The sequence below is a fragment of the Pygoscelis adeliae genome, unplaced genomic scaffold, assembly GCF_000699105.1.
Source record: "Pygoscelis adeliae isolate BGI_AS28 unplaced genomic scaffold, ASM69910v1 Scaffold311, whole genome shotgun sequence".
Classification (NCBI taxonomy): Eukaryota; Metazoa; Chordata; class Aves; order Sphenisciformes; family Spheniscidae; genus Pygoscelis; species Pygoscelis adeliae.
In genome coordinates this window covers 72,017-88,539 of record NW_008824118.1, presented here as the reverse complement: position 1 = coordinate 88,539, position 16,523 = coordinate 72,017, and the positions used below count along the sequence as shown (strand labels likewise).

The 16,523-nt window shown below is 41.8% G+C and overlaps 1 protein-coding gene across 1 annotated transcript in view; it reads left to right on the top strand.

The window, feature by feature from the left end:
- The window catches only part of ZNF462 (zinc finger protein 462), a 49,451-nt gene extending 34,271 nt beyond the window's left edge, over positions 1 to 15,180 (top strand). The window contains 5 exon segments of the mRNA XM_009334310.1: positions 54 to 190; positions 5,808 to 6,031; positions 8,430 to 8,562; positions 13,573 to 13,687; positions 14,954 to 15,180. Of these exon segments, the coding sequence (XP_009332585.1) occupies positions 54 to 190; positions 5,808 to 6,031; positions 8,430 to 8,562; positions 13,573 to 13,687; positions 14,954 to 15,155 (811 nt within the window). The 3' untranslated portion in view covers positions 15,156 to 15,180.
- Positions 15,181 to 16,523: the final 1,343 nt, after the last annotated feature.

The window sequence follows — 16,523 nt, the reverse complement described above, 5'->3', positions numbered from 1 at the left end:
TGTTCCCTGCACACCTCTTCTGACTGCTTCCATCTCTCCCTCCCGTTTCACAGATCTGCTTTTACTATGCACGTGGAAGCTGGGCATTCGGCAGTTCCTGAGGAAGGACCCAAAGACCTTCGCTGTCCTCTTTGCCTATATCACACCAAATATAAACGCAACATGATTGACCATATAGTTCTGCACAGAGGTAACAATATCCCTGTATGTGTCTGTATTTGATGAGGGGAATGTTGAACAACGCCCTTGTCTTTCAGACTGGTTTCATTAAATTTTCCCCTCTCTGTACATCATTAAATTTTCCCCTCTCTGTACATGAGGACAAGTATGTTGAATAAGTCATCGGCCCTTGAGTATCTTTTGTTTCATTTCTAAATCATGCATCTTATTTATTTCCTGCAAAATTCAAAGTTAGCCCGTGCTGAAACAGGGCAGATTTAAAACTGTTTTTAAGTTATTCCTCTAGAGAGGTTAACAGTCATCAAACACCTGTTTAGCAAGAGTTGCTCTAATTTACAGCTCTGATCTACGCCAGAGTTGTTTCCTGCTTACGTCCTTGTTATCATAAAGGCCTTGCTATCATAAACTCTGTGACAAGGTGTATCAACTAACCATAGAGGCCCCAAAAAATCCTTTGATTAATTGCTTGAATTTTTTCTCTTCAGCGTTCTTAGGATCAAAACAAGAATTATCATATTTTTGTTTTTCTTTAAGACTCCTTTTCTATCTTCACCTCTCCCTTTTTTTAAGCCATCTAAAAGTGGGATTAGGGATTTCTATATTCTATTAACTGTGGGCTTGCTAGCTCAGAAGAGACAGCTGTTTGGGCTCTCTGGGTTGGGATTCCTGCCCATAGCTATCACACTTGATGCTTGTAGATGGTCTGTTGGCTGCCGAAATCCAAACCCATGTGTTGGGATGGCACTCTGCCTGCTTGCAGGTTGGGCAGAGTTTCACAGTAGGGTATTGGTGGTGAGCAAACACAAGTTTTGCATGCCATCTTTTTCCTGGAGGAGATCCTGGTGTGACAAGCGCTATCATAATTCCTTGTAACATACCACTTTTCAGTGTTGGTAGCTTAAAGTCCTTCTTGTACCAAAGCAGTGAGGTTGGCAGAGTTCATACAAATTTCTGTCTGCTAGCAGGGCTATTCTGAGGGAACATCTGGGAAAAATGACTTGTCAGTGACTCAGAAAGCACATTACAAAGCTGCCTTATTTGGTTGTAAGAGTTTGGCAGGTGCTTTAGCTTTTACTTCCTGTCTTTGAAGGTGTTGCTCTGTCGGATTTTGCCCAGCTTCAGGGCATACTCCAGAATTGGCTCACTTTAGAGCAGAGGAGGATTTAGTTAACCCTTGTGCAGGGGACCATGTGGTTCCAAGTGCTGCCGAGATGTGCTATGTTTTGTGGCTGTGCCAGGGCTCCAGTGGACACTGCCAGACGTTTAAAATACGTATAGACAGGCTGAGGGAGAACTGGATGGGCTTAGTTAAGGTATTTTCTATCATGCATAGACTTGACACTGGGAATGTCCAGTTGCAGAAGTGGAAGAGCACTTCATGAGTTCAAGCAGCTGCACCGCCTGTACAGAGCTGTTTCTGACCAATTGCAAGGAGGTGGTTACCTCCTGGGTGACACTGTGGATCTGTACTTCTGTAGAGCTGTTGTTTCAGTTGCACAAACCAGCCTTGAGCCTTTGTGCTGCTGAAACAAAGCTGATAGAAAAGGACATAATGGTATACCCACTAGAGCACTGGGAGAGGTAAAACACAGTAAGAGAAGTTTTAATGCAAATGGGGTTATAGCTAATAAAGAATCTCAGAGGCCACTGAGGGAAGGACAATGGCTTTCTCTGGCATCAAGCATCCAGGTAATAAAGGAAGTAGGGCCCTTCCTTAAAGTTCTTTCTGGTGCATATATGCAGCAAAAAAACGCTCTACCATTGTGTTTAATTGTGTGGCAGCTGAAGCAGTCAATTTTGACAAGATTTAACATGCACTGTAAGGGAGACTGAGGAATGGTAAAGATAGTCTGAGATATCCTTCCTTTTTTGTAGCCATTGTATTGGTAAAACAAGGGCATAGACCTGAGCTGTGGTCCAAGAAAATTAGTTTTGAGGTAGGTGGAGTGGTGCAGTATGTAAAATCAAGAGTGAAGTATTTAATCCATTCATAGTTAATGTTCCTCCTGTGTAAAAAGACATGTTTACAGATGCGTGACTCTTGCATGACTTCCAAGTTGCTGCACCCCTAATCCTTGGTGAAACAGCATGTGCTTGAAATGGAGAGTGTATTTGCGTCTTAATCAGTGGCTACGGAAGCTGAGTTTTACAGGGCTAAAGCATTATTAGCTAGAAGCCTGAATGCCTAGTGAGGAAAAATTAGGCAAGGAATTTTCTTCCAATTAAGAATGAGGGCAAACAGGAAGCTTCCAAGAGCCTTCTTCCATGTATCACCTATCATCCGTGTAAAAGCACTTCACGCTCCCTTCTGCGGGTACAGATGGAGCACAGACTTATTACAGGTGGCCTGTAGCAGGGGACTGACACAGCTGGAGGCTGCTATTGCAGGTAGGTGAAGAGAAGGAGTTTGGCTCTCAAGTTCTTCCTGCCCTTTGTGACAGGCAAGCCTGGAGAGAGGAGACACAGAGGATGCAGTGAACTCTTGCTCCGTGGCCAGCAGGGGTGCTGGCCTTTAATTTAGTCTGGACAATGCAATTAGCTTTCATTATCCCTTCCAGTAGCATTCCCATCACACATTTTGAAACACATTGGTGTTTTCCAGGGCTGAATGCAACTTACCAAGTTCACTACTGGGTCTACTTTAAAATCCTTGGAACATTATTTTTCCTTCTTTCAGCGATCATTTTATTCTCTTCCTGGTACAAACAGTGATTTTGTTCTTCCATTTAGTAGAAATCATGCCCATTTCTGTTGAATAGTAACTTTAAGATAAAAAAGTAAAATTTTCAAATTCATCTACCTTCCCAAAGGCTTCATTGCTACATATCCTGATTCCTTGCACGTGGTTGTTTCTGGCATTATCCCTTGTACACACAGCTTCATTGATACATGCAGAACCCTTCTGCTGTGCTTGCTCTTGGCTACTGGAATGCAAATGCCTCATGTTCTGTGACTGTAGCTTGGAATTGCAGGCAAAAGTGCATATTTTCAAACACCCAACGTGACCAAATAATTGGTTTGTGTCTAGATAGTAGGACTGTTTTGTTTGTACTTGGTTTACCTTTAAGGGAAGGAAATAACTTCTATATGCTGTGGTGTGTTGCTGAGTAAAGATTTTTCTTTACAACTAAGGACTGATAGAGTCATGGGCTCCTTTATGCCTTGAGAAAAAAAATATATGTCTGCTTTGAGTTACTGAACTGCAAATACCTAGTGCATTAATGGCCTTTCAATTTAATCTCTGATCTGCATTACAATTAGCCTGAATATTTCAGTGTAATGGAAGGGTTGGATTTCTTAAACCAAGATGATGCTTTTTAGGTGTTTATTTTGTTGTTGTTTTTTAATTACACTTCTTGCTAAATTGTTCCACAATTCAGGACAACTTTTTGTGAGGCCTATACAGTAGACTTTGTTTAGACACTGCTGAACTTTGAAGAAGTCTACACATGGAAAAAGAAGCTAGCTCTTTCAATTTGCATATGGGGCTTTATGGTTTGCTGTAGTTTTATCAGTTGCCCAGATATGATAAGTGCATTCTAAATGAGTAATTAAATAAACAGAGCTTTGTAGGGGCAAGCTGGAGATGAGAACATCACCTTACAAAATGTGAGGTTCTGGATCCAAATAACCCTGCAAGTTCCAAAATCGTTGCTGGAGGGAGCTCACTGGCATGAATACATCATGTAAAAGTTTTAAATCATCCCCTGAAAGTGAAATCCTCCAGGCTGGAACTGATGTTTACCTTTATGTTGCTTTTCTCATGTTATTGTGCTGCGTTTGATTTGGGGAGTGTGTGTGTGATTGTGACATAATAGGTTTTGCTAATGTGAATTAGGGAATGCTGCATTACTCCAGACTGGTAGATAAAAAGTTTTATACCATCCCATGTTTTAGCTTTTTTAATCTATGCCAGGTGCTAGAGGAAAAGTGAATTTTCAAATATTTTAATTAGTATTTCTCTTTTTGAAAACTTCACTTGACTTTTTCACTTTTGAAACCAGCTGTGTCACTTATTTCAGTGACTTCAAAAGCACACAGCTGCAACAACCTTGTAAAAAGTCTTCTTATGACCCCAGAATCACTTTAAATTCTGTTGTCTCTTAGACCCTATTCTCCCCTCCCCTTTTCCCACCCTTAATGGCCACAACTTGGTGTCTTTATAGCTAGGGAAGCTGTTGTTGGTGTAGAAAAGAATTACAAGTCCACTGAGTTTGGTTTTTTTAAGGCATAGCTTTGAGGAAGACTTCCACTTTTTTAAGTGGCCAAAGAGGAAGTTATGAGATAGGGTAATTTTTGTGTTCAGGGAGAAGCGGAGCAGGTGGAATATTTTGTTGGGCTCTAGAAAAAGTCCTTTGAGCAGCAGTGGCATGTGGATTGGCCAAAAGTGAATGAACAGTGGAGCTTTTGCCACCTTCCAGAAACCCTAAGGGAATTTGTATTTCTGTAGTTGTCTTTGGATGTGATATTACCCTTCTCATGAAATAAAAGGGCCCATTAGCTCAGATCCATTTGTGGATTGCCACATCTTACATTCCTTTAGCCTTCATGTCTACCATCTGAGATTCACACCTGGGGTTAGTTTGTTAGTTTGTTGGTTTGTTAGTTTGTTTTAATCTGTCATTAGGGATCAACCTGCATGAGGAGGATCAAACTCCTCCTTTAATCTGCAGTCCATAAGGAGTAACAATACTAAATTTCAGTGTTCTAGTTCAAAAGGCCAGTTGAGTAACCAACACCCATAATGAGGATCTTCTGGTGACCCTCAGCTGAAGGGTCAAATTTGGGGTTTCCCCTGTGCGCAGAGCTCGGGGAACCACAGTGGATGAGTGTTAGTACATTGGATTCTGGCTCTGTCAAATGACTGAAATTAATTGCTGCTCTGTTAAACATCAGTGCTTTGTTTGAGAAGTGGAGAGTTTAAAAACTCAGCAAGAGCATTTTCAGTACGTTGCTGTATCCATGATCTGAACTGTGGGAAGTGTGACATGACATGCATGCAGATTTTGAATCTGAGCTTTCTGAAAGCTGTGGGTGTGTTAGGAAGTTTCTGCCCCTGGCTGAACTGCACAGCCTCTTCCAGGAAAAGGTGCTGCCTTGCTTATCCTCTCAGTCCCCAGAGAGTAGCTTTAGATGTGATGGTGAGGATACCAGCCCTGATTTTTGTAGATCCAGGAGGGTGATGCATTAGGAAACACCCTGCAGCTTCCCTGTTTATTACATTTCTAGCAGCCGTCCCTGGCTGCTGTCAAGTACTGAACCAAAATGGACTTTTGGTCTGGCTGATTTATGGCTGGTTTTGTATTCCCAGGCTCTGCTACTCTGACTCGCAGATGGAGTCTCATTTGCCCCAAAACCTCCATTCCCATCATCTTCACCCAATAAGCAGTTACATTTGTGAGGACACCTGCTTTTGTAGCCTTGGAGGATTAACCCTGTCATTGCAGGAGGAATTGTTGTCTTGTGTTTCTTGCATCAGTCCAGCCTAGCTCCCACTCCTTTGTAGACAGACCGCCTACCTGTATAGCAGATCCTATTCCTTGTGTGGGTGGTAGTGCCCAAACTGTTGACACGTGGGCCTGCTATTTGATAAAATTTGTTAAATGAAAGTTGTTCTGTCCCTACAGAAGAGCGCGTCGTTCCCATTGAAGTCTGCCGTTCCAAATTGTCAAAGTACTTGCAGGGAGTTGTTTTCCGCTGTGATAAGTGTACCTTTACCTGCTCCAGTGATGAGAGCTTGCAGCAGCACATAGAGAAGCACAATGAACTGAAACCTTACAAATGCCAACTCTGCTACTATGAGACCAAACACACAGAGGAGCTGGACGCTCACCTTCGAGATGAGCACAAGGTAACATCCAAATAGTTTTCATTTGTAGCAATCTACTCTTTGCAAATGCTGTATTAGTTTACTTGCATGTCAACTCTGAGTAGCCAACTTGCCGTTGTTTTTTTTTTCTCTCCCTCCCCAAATCTGGAAACTAATCCCATGCTGGGCTTCATTTCTTTTTTTTCTTTAGAAACTCAAAATTGAGGGTTTCTAAAGCTGTTCAGATTGATCAGAATTGGCAGACTGTTGTATGCGGGGTATGATTATCTGGAAAAGGCATTTGTGTATGCTAGGTTTATTTAAAGAGGGAAAAAAAAGGGTTGTGAAACAATATTAAGGCTGTGTGATTCAGCCTCTCTAAAAGGCAGGAGATTCCAAACATAAGATTGCTCTGGCAACTTCAGCAGCCTGACATGCCATGCATATTTTAATAACAAAGAGGGCAATACCTCCCCGTTTACATTTAACAAGGGAAAGATAAACAGCAAGTATAACTAGGTCCTGAGTTAAGACTGCTTTGGAGTTTTTGTGGAGTGCCTGAGTGCAGACCTTATCCAGTCTTTGAGAAGTCATTAGAGGCTTTCCACAGACTGTTAGCTTTGAATTTCTGTAACTGTGAGCTGTGTAGCTGAGAGACACTTAAATTCTAGAACTGAGATGTGTTTTAGAGTATTTGTTAGAGCGCTTCCTTGTCACATTTCCAGGGGAGGCAGCTATATGCCTCCACCTGTTGGAGCTGAGCTGCCCAGGTCCTCACTAAAAACTCACTCCTTCATTGACTGAATGACGCTTTTCTTACAGCCAAATACATCTATATTGACAGTATCAGCAGCAAAAGTCCCAGCAAAACTTTTTACGCTTAAAAAATATTTGGCTGTCTTATAAAAACAAACTCCATAAACTTATATTGGCCTGCTATGCCTGTCTGCCCTCTTTCTTCTTTGTTGCTTCTGGAGAGTCTTCTGCAATTCACACGGTAGGTGAGATGCTCCACGCCTCCTAGTCACCACAGCAAGGCACCTCGTGTATCCAGGAGGTGCTATTCCACATTCTTTTGACACAGTGCATCAGGCTGGGAAGATTATTCCCTTACTTAGCTCTCCCTTCCAATCTGGACCTGCAGTGATGGTGCCAGTAGTTTAGGGTATCTTTTCCCCATTTCTCTTCGGTAATTTTTATCTCGCTAATTTGTGTCCAAGTTCTGGGCTCAGATACCTTGGTGATATATTGCACCTTAAAGAGTTCCTGTGCATGAGCTGAGTTGAATTAAGTGCCTTGCATGTGGTCTTGTTTGTTTAAATCTCAGTGGGTAACGTGTTAAGTCAGACAACCTCATCACAGCTGTCTGTACGGAGTAGTGCTAGGAATCTGCACACCACCGCATTTAGGATAGTTTACTATCTGGAGACATACTACAGTCTAATTCACATGCTCCTTAGGTTCATTCACATTCCCTTTCCCACAGAGGGATCAAAAATAGTCAGTGGGTGTTGATATTTCATTCAGCATCTTGCAGGAGGTGTTGTACTGCACTCATTCCTCCGTCTCCATCCTCTCTGCCTCTGTGGCTCAGTGCCTGTGCTGCTGGAGGGCTGTCTCTTTGCATGAAAGATGAATCCAAAATCCTTCCCAGCAGTGATCAATGAGCTCAGAGGGTGCTTGTCATCCAACAAGTATTAACCCTAGTGTCCTGGTCATGCTCCATGCTCCCCGCCTCTACTGTAAATCTGGACTGCTCCTCTGCTGTTTCTGTTGGATGTGGTGGAGTTCCTGACTTCCATGCCCTAAGCTGCTCCTTTCACGCTGCTGCTGTAAGCTGTTAAGTAGCTGGTGCATTTCACCCTAGGGTTAGCTGAATTTGACTGCTGGGTGAAGTGTTCCCATTATAGTCTGTGTATCAGTTTGCAAAGCACTGTGCCGCCCTTCATAATGAAAATTAATCTGTTATTAATGAGTGAAAGTGTATGTGGCACACAGCAGCCATGTGCTTAGTAAAAGACCCATCCTTTCATGAATGAAGCTGAATGAACCAGTCACGAAGAATTCTCCTTCAGTGTGGGCGTGCCATAGCAGTGTTTGATCACAGTGGTTGAATGGTCCCATAAAAAGAGGATGCAACTTAAAAGTGTTTTGCATTACTTGGATTTTTTTTTTTGTTTTAATACATCAAAACCAGGAAGAAATGAGGGGGGTTTACTGTATGACATTAGTTTTTTAAAACCAAAAATGAGAAATGCAGAATAAACAGCAAAAGAAGAATCACTATCATTGAAAAGAAATGAGTGTTAATTTGATTAGGTGACTGCATGTCACCTCTAGCTGAGCAGGCTTTGGGGTGTACTTGATTTTGCATATGTGATGATTTTTCTGATTAGCTGATGATTGTGCTGATTGCTGACAAAAGTGTTTTCTTTCAAAGGTGAGTCGTAATTTTGAGCTGGTTGGACGGGTTAACTTGGACCAGTTGGAACAAATGAAGGGGAAAACAGAGAGCTCCAGCAGTGATGAAGAAGAAAAAGAAGAAGAGTTAAGCCCCAAGGCTGAAGAGAGAGGTCAGTGCAGCTCCTTTTTTTTTTTTTTTTTTTTTTTGGCACTGCAACATGCCCCACCAGTCCCACCAAGCAAGGTCAGCTGTTGACTCTACATCACATTCCTTTAGAGCCATGCAGGCATGCCAGCCGGAGCAGAATAGAGCTTTTGTGAAGACACTGTTCCTGGGGGAATCTCGTGTTTCTAAGCCTTATTACAAGTTTTCTGTCTGTTAAGAAAATACGTACTATGAGAAAACACAGATAGCATCTGTGACTTATCTGCACATGCAGATAACATCTATAAGGGCTTGGAAAACTCCGTAAGGGGAGTATTTTAGTGGTCTGTCAGATTTTCTGTTTTGGTAACCAATTGTCAGCTTTTCAGTCTGCATTGTTCAAGCAAGGGATGAAGGGTTGTGGCCAAACTTTTTTACGGGCTGTTATTAACTCCGTGCCCAGCATTCCTTGTCAGACAGAGTCAGTCCTGTTGCAGTTGCTGCAGTTGGCAGCTCTGGAGCCAGGGTAGGTCCATGCCCCACCTGTACCATTGTGTATTTAAATATGTGCCTAAGGCTAATCCCACTGACTTCAGCAAGGCTAGGCCATGTGCTTGCTAATGCTTTTGGTTTGCTTGAAGTTAGATCAGCAGGGAAAAAGTAAGTTCTCTGTAAATTGAACTAAGGGTTTCTTGTCCTTCCCTTCCAACAACCTTCCCCCATGAAAACCAGGTTGTTGCAGTATCTGGTGTAAACTGTGTGTTGTCTAGTCTGCTGTGGTGCACAGTTCATGAGTCAAATGCAGTATGTTCACAACTCTTTAACATCTTCAACCCTGTGATGTCTGAATGTCAGGTTCCTGGGGTCACCTACCGTCTTGATGCTCATGACCGCAGGTAGCCAAGTTCTATGTACTTTAACTAAAGGTACAGCACCATGTTTACTTTCTACCTGCTGAATTTTCAGCTTTCAAACTCACTCAGGAGTTGTTTACAAGAGAAAATTTGTCTCCCTACATCTTTTCAGACCTTGAAAATTTCTGATTTCTGGATTCACTGGTTGTTTACAGAACAGGAGGGGCTCAGATCATGCTGCTTCTTTTAATAGCAAGACCCCAGCGTCTTGGCTTTTGTTTAGTGTCTCTGCAGCATAAATTTGGTCTGCACTTATCACCAGCACTTCAAGTGAGGCTAGTGATAGCTTTTATTTAAATGGGAAAGGAAGCGAGTTGGATAGGAAACCATTTATGTTTTAATGAAGAATATCCTTCACAAGATCTTAGGTGGAACAGTAGAAAAATCAGAGGAGGACCTAAAGGGGTGTTTGTTCTATATGCATTTCAAAGTTCAACATTAGTAACTCATGTGGAAACATGCTTGGGTGTCTGTTCAGGGACAGCTTCAACCCTCAGAGCTTCATGGCTGGAACAATGATTGTGTAATGATTTGACTAAAGGACCAGCTCACTTTAGTTGCAGATGTAGGAGGCTGATTAGTGTTTTGTATAGACCCACAGCTAGCAGGGGATGAAGAGTTACGCTGTCCTTGTGAGCATTACCTGAGCATTACAAACAAGCACAGGTGCTGAAGCAACCTTGGAAGCCATGGTGTCTAGACCAAGGAGAAGGTGCTATCTGCCAAGCCTTACAAATCCCTGTAAATGCACCATGGGGAGGGGGACAGCCCAAGGTGAAGTTAATTGTTTAAGTTGGCTTTAGGTTACACTGTGAAAATGTAAAAATATCACCTTCTATTCTGGAGATTTAAATTTGCAGTGATAATAGATAAGCGTTATCCCCATGTTTGTTGTGATCAGTAGTTAAGCAAGGGATAGTGTCTTAATAATTCTAATTTTTATTTTGTACTTTTTTCACCTGTATCTGTGTTTTTTTAATCTGTGACTGGCTAAAATGATTTCTGCATGTTTGTTCAGATGACCAGTCTAAAAAATCATGCATATTTCCAAGTTTGTTTTGCAGCTGTTCTTTCCTGACTGGCCTGTAGGGTCAATGTTTCACCATTGTTATTTTTTCTCCTTTTTAATCTGTTGCCATTTGTAATATATTACACTAAAGTAGGTAGAAAATGCAGAAAACCCTTGTGCCTACTTCAGCTAGGGTATTTAGAAAAAATCCAGTTGTATTGACTATATTTTTCTAGACAAGTTATGGATTACCACTGCCAGGTTGCAAGATGCAAGGTACACTTTCAAAAAATGTCCCAGTGAGACAGGAACTGAAGGCATGGTTGGATGCTGAGTTGCATGCTGACATCTCCTTAGGGATTTTCAGAAGATAGTTCCAACACAGAAATGGTTTGCCCTGTTAGCAGAGGACCAGACCTATGGTTTTAAATATAGCCCGTCACAGTGGCTAATGCTGTCTCAGCTTTCAAACCACATCAAACTGTGTAATCCTATATGCCACTTGGGTGCTTTTGACAATTCTAGCCTTTGTGGTGTTAGCAGGAAGTGGGATTTGCTGAGAGTGCCTCTGTGTGCTCCGAGTATCTGGAAGCAAATGCTGTCTGAACCTTCTGAAGTCTGTGACTTTGGCAGAACCAAAGGATTTTTTCCCGTGAGTCAAACAGCTGCCTAGATTTGCCACTTTGACTTCAGGCTGATATGTGCAGTACTGAAGGTGCAAAGAAGAGAGTGTTGCTTTTCCAAATGGGCTGTTGGACAGTGCACCAAAAAAGGGCTTTTGCCCATGTGAACAGGCAGAGCTGGGCAGCAGAGCTCAGCAGAGCTGAACTGCTATCTTGGACAGGAAAGGAAGGGAGTCGTTGGCTGCTGGTAAAGGATAGTAGAAAATATATTGACCTGGGAAGAAGAAGATGAGGGGGGAAAAAGAGGGTGTCTGGCATACACCATGGAAAGAACTGCTCCCCCTAGTAGGGACTGCATCCCAGAGGGACTGTCTATTTTTACTGACCTTTATGTCTTGGTCTTAGTAGAAACTGGAATCGAGAGGTGTTTTTCCACAGTAGACAAAAATAAATGTCCATGAGTGCTTGTATGTGTGATGCAGGAAAACTGCAGGGAGGTCAGGTGTCTGTGCAGTCTGTTACCTCTCTTCTGCAGGCCCCAGAGAAGAGCAGCTTCTGATACTCCTCCAGGGAAGCAGTCCAAATTCACAGCACTAGAAGCAAAACTGATCTGGAAGTAGGGTGAACAAGATAGTGTTTTCTGAAGAGGTGATGGATTTACTAGGGTAGCACTTGCCAATCTTAACGGGAGTTGCAAGTGTAAATCATGGGCTGGTTTGGGTTGGAAGGGACTTTTAAAGATCATACAGTCCAACCCCACTGCCATGGGCAGAGACATCTTTCACTAGATCAGGTTGCTTAAAGGCCCATCCAACCTGACCTTGAACACTTCTAATGATGGGGCATCCACACCTTCTCTGGGCAACCTGTTCCAGTGTATCAGCACCCTCATCTTAAAAAATTTCTTCCTTGTGTCCAGTCTAAACCTACCCTCTTTCAGTTTAAAACCATGACCTCTTGTCCTGTCACTACAGGCTCTGGTAAAAAGTCTCTCTCCATCTTTCTCATAAGCCCCCTTTAAGAATTGAAAGGCCACAACAAGGTCTCCTGGAGCCTTCTCTTCTCCAGGTTGAACAACCCCAACTCCTCCCTGTTTGAGCAGAACAGCCTGTATGTTGTGTGTCTCCTCTCTGCAGAGTCCCAAAATAAACTTCCTATTGTGTACTATACGGTAGGTATGTTCTTGTACAGAACAGCGGCATTTGCCTCTAAAAGTTTTACCATCCATAAATATTTGTCCCTGTACCATGACTAGTCTGTGTATTGTGGTGTGTTTATAAATTTGTACCACACAAGGTATTCAAATCCAGATGTAAACTGAACTAACGGCATTGACTTACTTTCTGGTGTTCCTCTTGACACGGCACCTTGCTTTGTGATATTTAACGACGTAATAAATCACTGACAGTAGGAAATACAAAGTGGGGTTTTTCTTTTAGAGGGAAGAGGCAAAAAATAATGTTAAGAACCATTCCGTATAGAACTTCAGTAAAGGCTAACTAGTGAGAAATGTGTCACAAAAATACAGGATAACAGGGAGTGCGTAGGAAATTTTAAGTTTATAGGCTGATCTTGAACAGAGTAAATCTGAGAGTGAAGAAATCAAGTGAGCGGAGATCAGAACTAAAATGAAGCAAAATCCATTTTCTTTTATTATGTAGTTTGGGAGGAGTCAGAAAGACATTCTGTTGATTTCTTGCTTAAGATAATCCCTGCTAAGGAATTAATGCTCTGAGCAGATGGTGCTGTCTCATTTCCAGCAAAAGAATCAAGTGAGATAGTCCATGCAATTATTTTTAATGGCTTGTGTGGTGATCTTCTTAATTTGTGAGAAAATGTTTCATCTTTTGTTGAAGCTGGCTGTGTTCATATGGAGCTTGGCTTTCAGAAGTACTGCTCCCTGAGCTGCCAGTTACTTCACTCGTATTACTAGGTGCTTGACACTTCTGCAAATGAGGCCCCAAGCACTTGTATAAAAGATTAGGATGGGATGAAACACCTATGCAGTTAAGATGCAAGACTTAACCCATGAGACTTCATGATGAAGGGATATCTATTTATTATGAGGATCGCATGTTAAATATACCAAGTCTTTGTTTCCTAGAATTTGTACTAGCAATTCAAAAACTATAGGTGGGCTTTAGCGGGTTTTTTGATTTTGCTTTCAAGCCATTTCAGCCCTAAACTTCTCAGTTTTGGTTTTGAATTAAAACTCTGCAGTTTCTTCTTTTGTTGAAATACAAGAGCAGAGAGTAGTAACTCGTTACCCTTACTTGCAGAGATGCTTTAAGACTTAGGATGGGATTTGTCACTTGCAGTGTCACTTTGCTTTGGGGGAGTTGCATTTTCACACACACAGTTATTTGATAGTTAAGTCCTTTCGCTTCTCAGGGATGAGAAGGTGCAGCAGAGAGGACTGGAGTAGGATCACAGCGGTCCCTTCTTGCCCTGGCACTTCTGAATTCACGGGCTATGCTGTGTTTTTCCAGATCCCATGATGTTTCCTGACAGCGGTGCTCCAGGGAAACGCTTCCCGTGCGAGTTCTGTGGCCGATCTTTTACAGAAGGCTCTGAGTGGGAGCGACATGTGCTGAGACATGGCATGTAAGCTGGTTTACATTCCTTTGCCAAACAGCCAAAGGTAACAGTAGATCTCTGTGCATTCCCCCCCACCCCCTTCCTCACCTCCCAAAAAGCCCTGTGATGAAGGCAAACACAGTTCTATGAAGAACAGTTCTGTCTATCACAAGTGTGGATACAGTCATCAGATGTCTCTGCATGGGAAGTGCCTGTAAATCCTTTTTAACTCTGCTGCCCAGGGTGGCTGTAGACCGTAGGGTTTAACTGTGATTCTAAAACTTAAGATTGTCCCAAGGTGAATACCACTTGTCCAGGATTAAGTTTACCTGAGTGTACTGTTGATTTTGCCTGCCAGCAGAGCAGCATAAAAATGGCAGAAAGTTATATGGAATGTTCTAGGAGGGAACTGTTTTTTTTTTCCCCCTTTTATTGTTATATCTCTTTCGCATGCTTGCAGCTAAACTTGCATAGTAGTACAAAGAATTATGTGCAGAGAAATGTCAAGACCTTCAAGGGAAGTAAAATCAATCTGAATTAACTCCTCCTAAATGTGCATAGTTCACAATTAACTCCTCCTAAATGTTCACTAGTTCATCTTCATAGTGAAGATCTTTGCCTTTCGATAGCAGTGTGCACACTGTGGCATGATATGTATCACAGATAAGATAGGCATCTCTGGAACAATCATTTTCCTTCTTTTGATGAAGATCTCGTTGGTAGCAGAGATCTCTTTGCTGATCAGAGTTTTTTCAAAGAGTAGATTTCATTCAAGGTTGCTGTCATGTGGAAGACATTTGAGTACGATACTGTAGGTTAACTGCGATGGGATGAGAAATATTACTTCTCTTACCCTTAATTTTCTCTGCGTAAATATGAGTACTTGGAATGTTGCAACATATAAAAAGTTTTATTGGATCGTTAACTCTTTGGGAAAAGTACTCTTTTCCCGTGCCTTTGTTTGGTGCCTTGTAAGTCTTGTTTACAAGGGACTGGGAAAAGGGGAATAAACTTTTAAGTCAGAATTGGGGTTCTTCCCTCTCATCTCGTATCTGTCCCAGTGTAGAGCAAATAAAGATTTGGTTTCAAAGCTAGAATGTCATGGGTGGTCCCACTGGTAGCTTCATTCCACTGCCTCTCGTTTTGAGCACGAGCTGGCAACGGTGTGGCTGCTTGCATCTACCTTTTTAGAAAGTGCTCTGTTTTTCCCCCTTGTGTGATGTGCACAGATTGGCTTTGCTGTTCTCTATATCAACTGTAAGTGTTTCTGTTTTCTGCCGCTCGGCTTTCCAGGGCACTGAATGAAAGCAAGCACAGGACCAGTGAGGACAGCCAGCCAAAGGAGGACGCAGAAGAAACTGTTAGCACACTGACAGAAGAAAAAGAAGGCATTGAGAAAATGGTGGTGGACTATTCCCACAACAGTGAAACAGCAGTCAGCGTGGTAGCTGCTGACAAACCTCTCCAAGACAACTCGGAGGCCAAAACCGAATAAGCATTTGGTGTGATTCTAATCAACATACTTGAACAGTGATGGGGTGGGGTGTTTTAGAAGGAAGAAATAAAGCTATTTTTAGGACTGAATGATCTATTTTCAAAGCACTGGTACCTGTGTGAGTGTGTGTATATTAAAGTTATTTAAGTGATGGAATAAGTGGCTCCATTACATCACTGCATCTTTTCTTCTGGATCTTGACAATGGGAAGTTACATTCATCTTGGACTAATGAAGCAACTCCCCGTATTCCTACATTACACATCGTGCTTTGCAGTGGAGACTTGGATTGTTTGTGAATGGAAGCGTCGTGAGCATGGAAGAAGTGGGGGGGACGACTTTTCAACGCACAAATTTGTGTGCGTTTTTCTAGTTTTAATACATAACGCTTTTCCAGACTGAATGCAACTGCTTTAAAAAAAAAAAAAAAAGAGGAAAAAAAAAAAGAAAATAAAAACAAAACAGAAACTGCTTTGCTTAAAACAGTCACCTGTTTCCTAGTACCTCAGAATTAACCAAGGGAGATCTCTGCATTTGTCAGTACTACCTGTTGTTGTTGTGGTTAAATGTAGAGAGACTGCTGGGCAAGGTGGTGAATGGAGGAAGAAAAAAAGTTTTAAAGAAAGGAAAACAAATTGTGCTTAAAATCCCAGTGTGGGTTTTATTTCTTAAAATACTGTGATTTTTTTAATTATTTTAGTAAAAAAAAAACAAAAAAAAGAGAGAGAGACTTTAATTCCTAGATAACTGTTTGTGAATTGTCATCCTTTATTCCAGGTAAGCTGTTTGTTAGTATTCAGTTATAATTTTAGGATTTGATAGATTTCATGTGACTGATTGTGCGGTTTTGTTTGCCACATGTTTATTTTCTATCAGCCTGAGGTGTTACAAATACAGCACAATTAAGTTTCTCATGTAAAATGAGTATTTCTTTTCGAGGGGGGGACAGGGAAAGGAGACTAGATCTTGTGAATAGAACTTTTTGTTGTTGTTGCTGTTGTTGTTAATTTTAAACATATGGAAATAACAAAGAAGTTTTAACTTTTTTTTTTAAAAACTAAAGAACCAAACTTACGGCACAGCTATGCAGCTCGCGGGCCAAACACATAGGTCCTCATAACTGTTCTGTTGCTTGTCATATTAACATCTATCAGTCTCACACCAGTAACTTTTCGTTAAGATTGGCTGCCTTTTTTTCTTCCGTCTGTGGTGTGCGTGTTTTCTTTTTGTTTTGGTGTGGTGGGAGGGAGGGGTGTCTGTTAACACATCTTTTTGCAAGTGGAGGTGAAATAGTTACATACGACATTGAGCCTGGAGAACTACTTTTACTCGATTCAAGATGGAGTTGCTAAGTTTTTCCCCTCCTCCT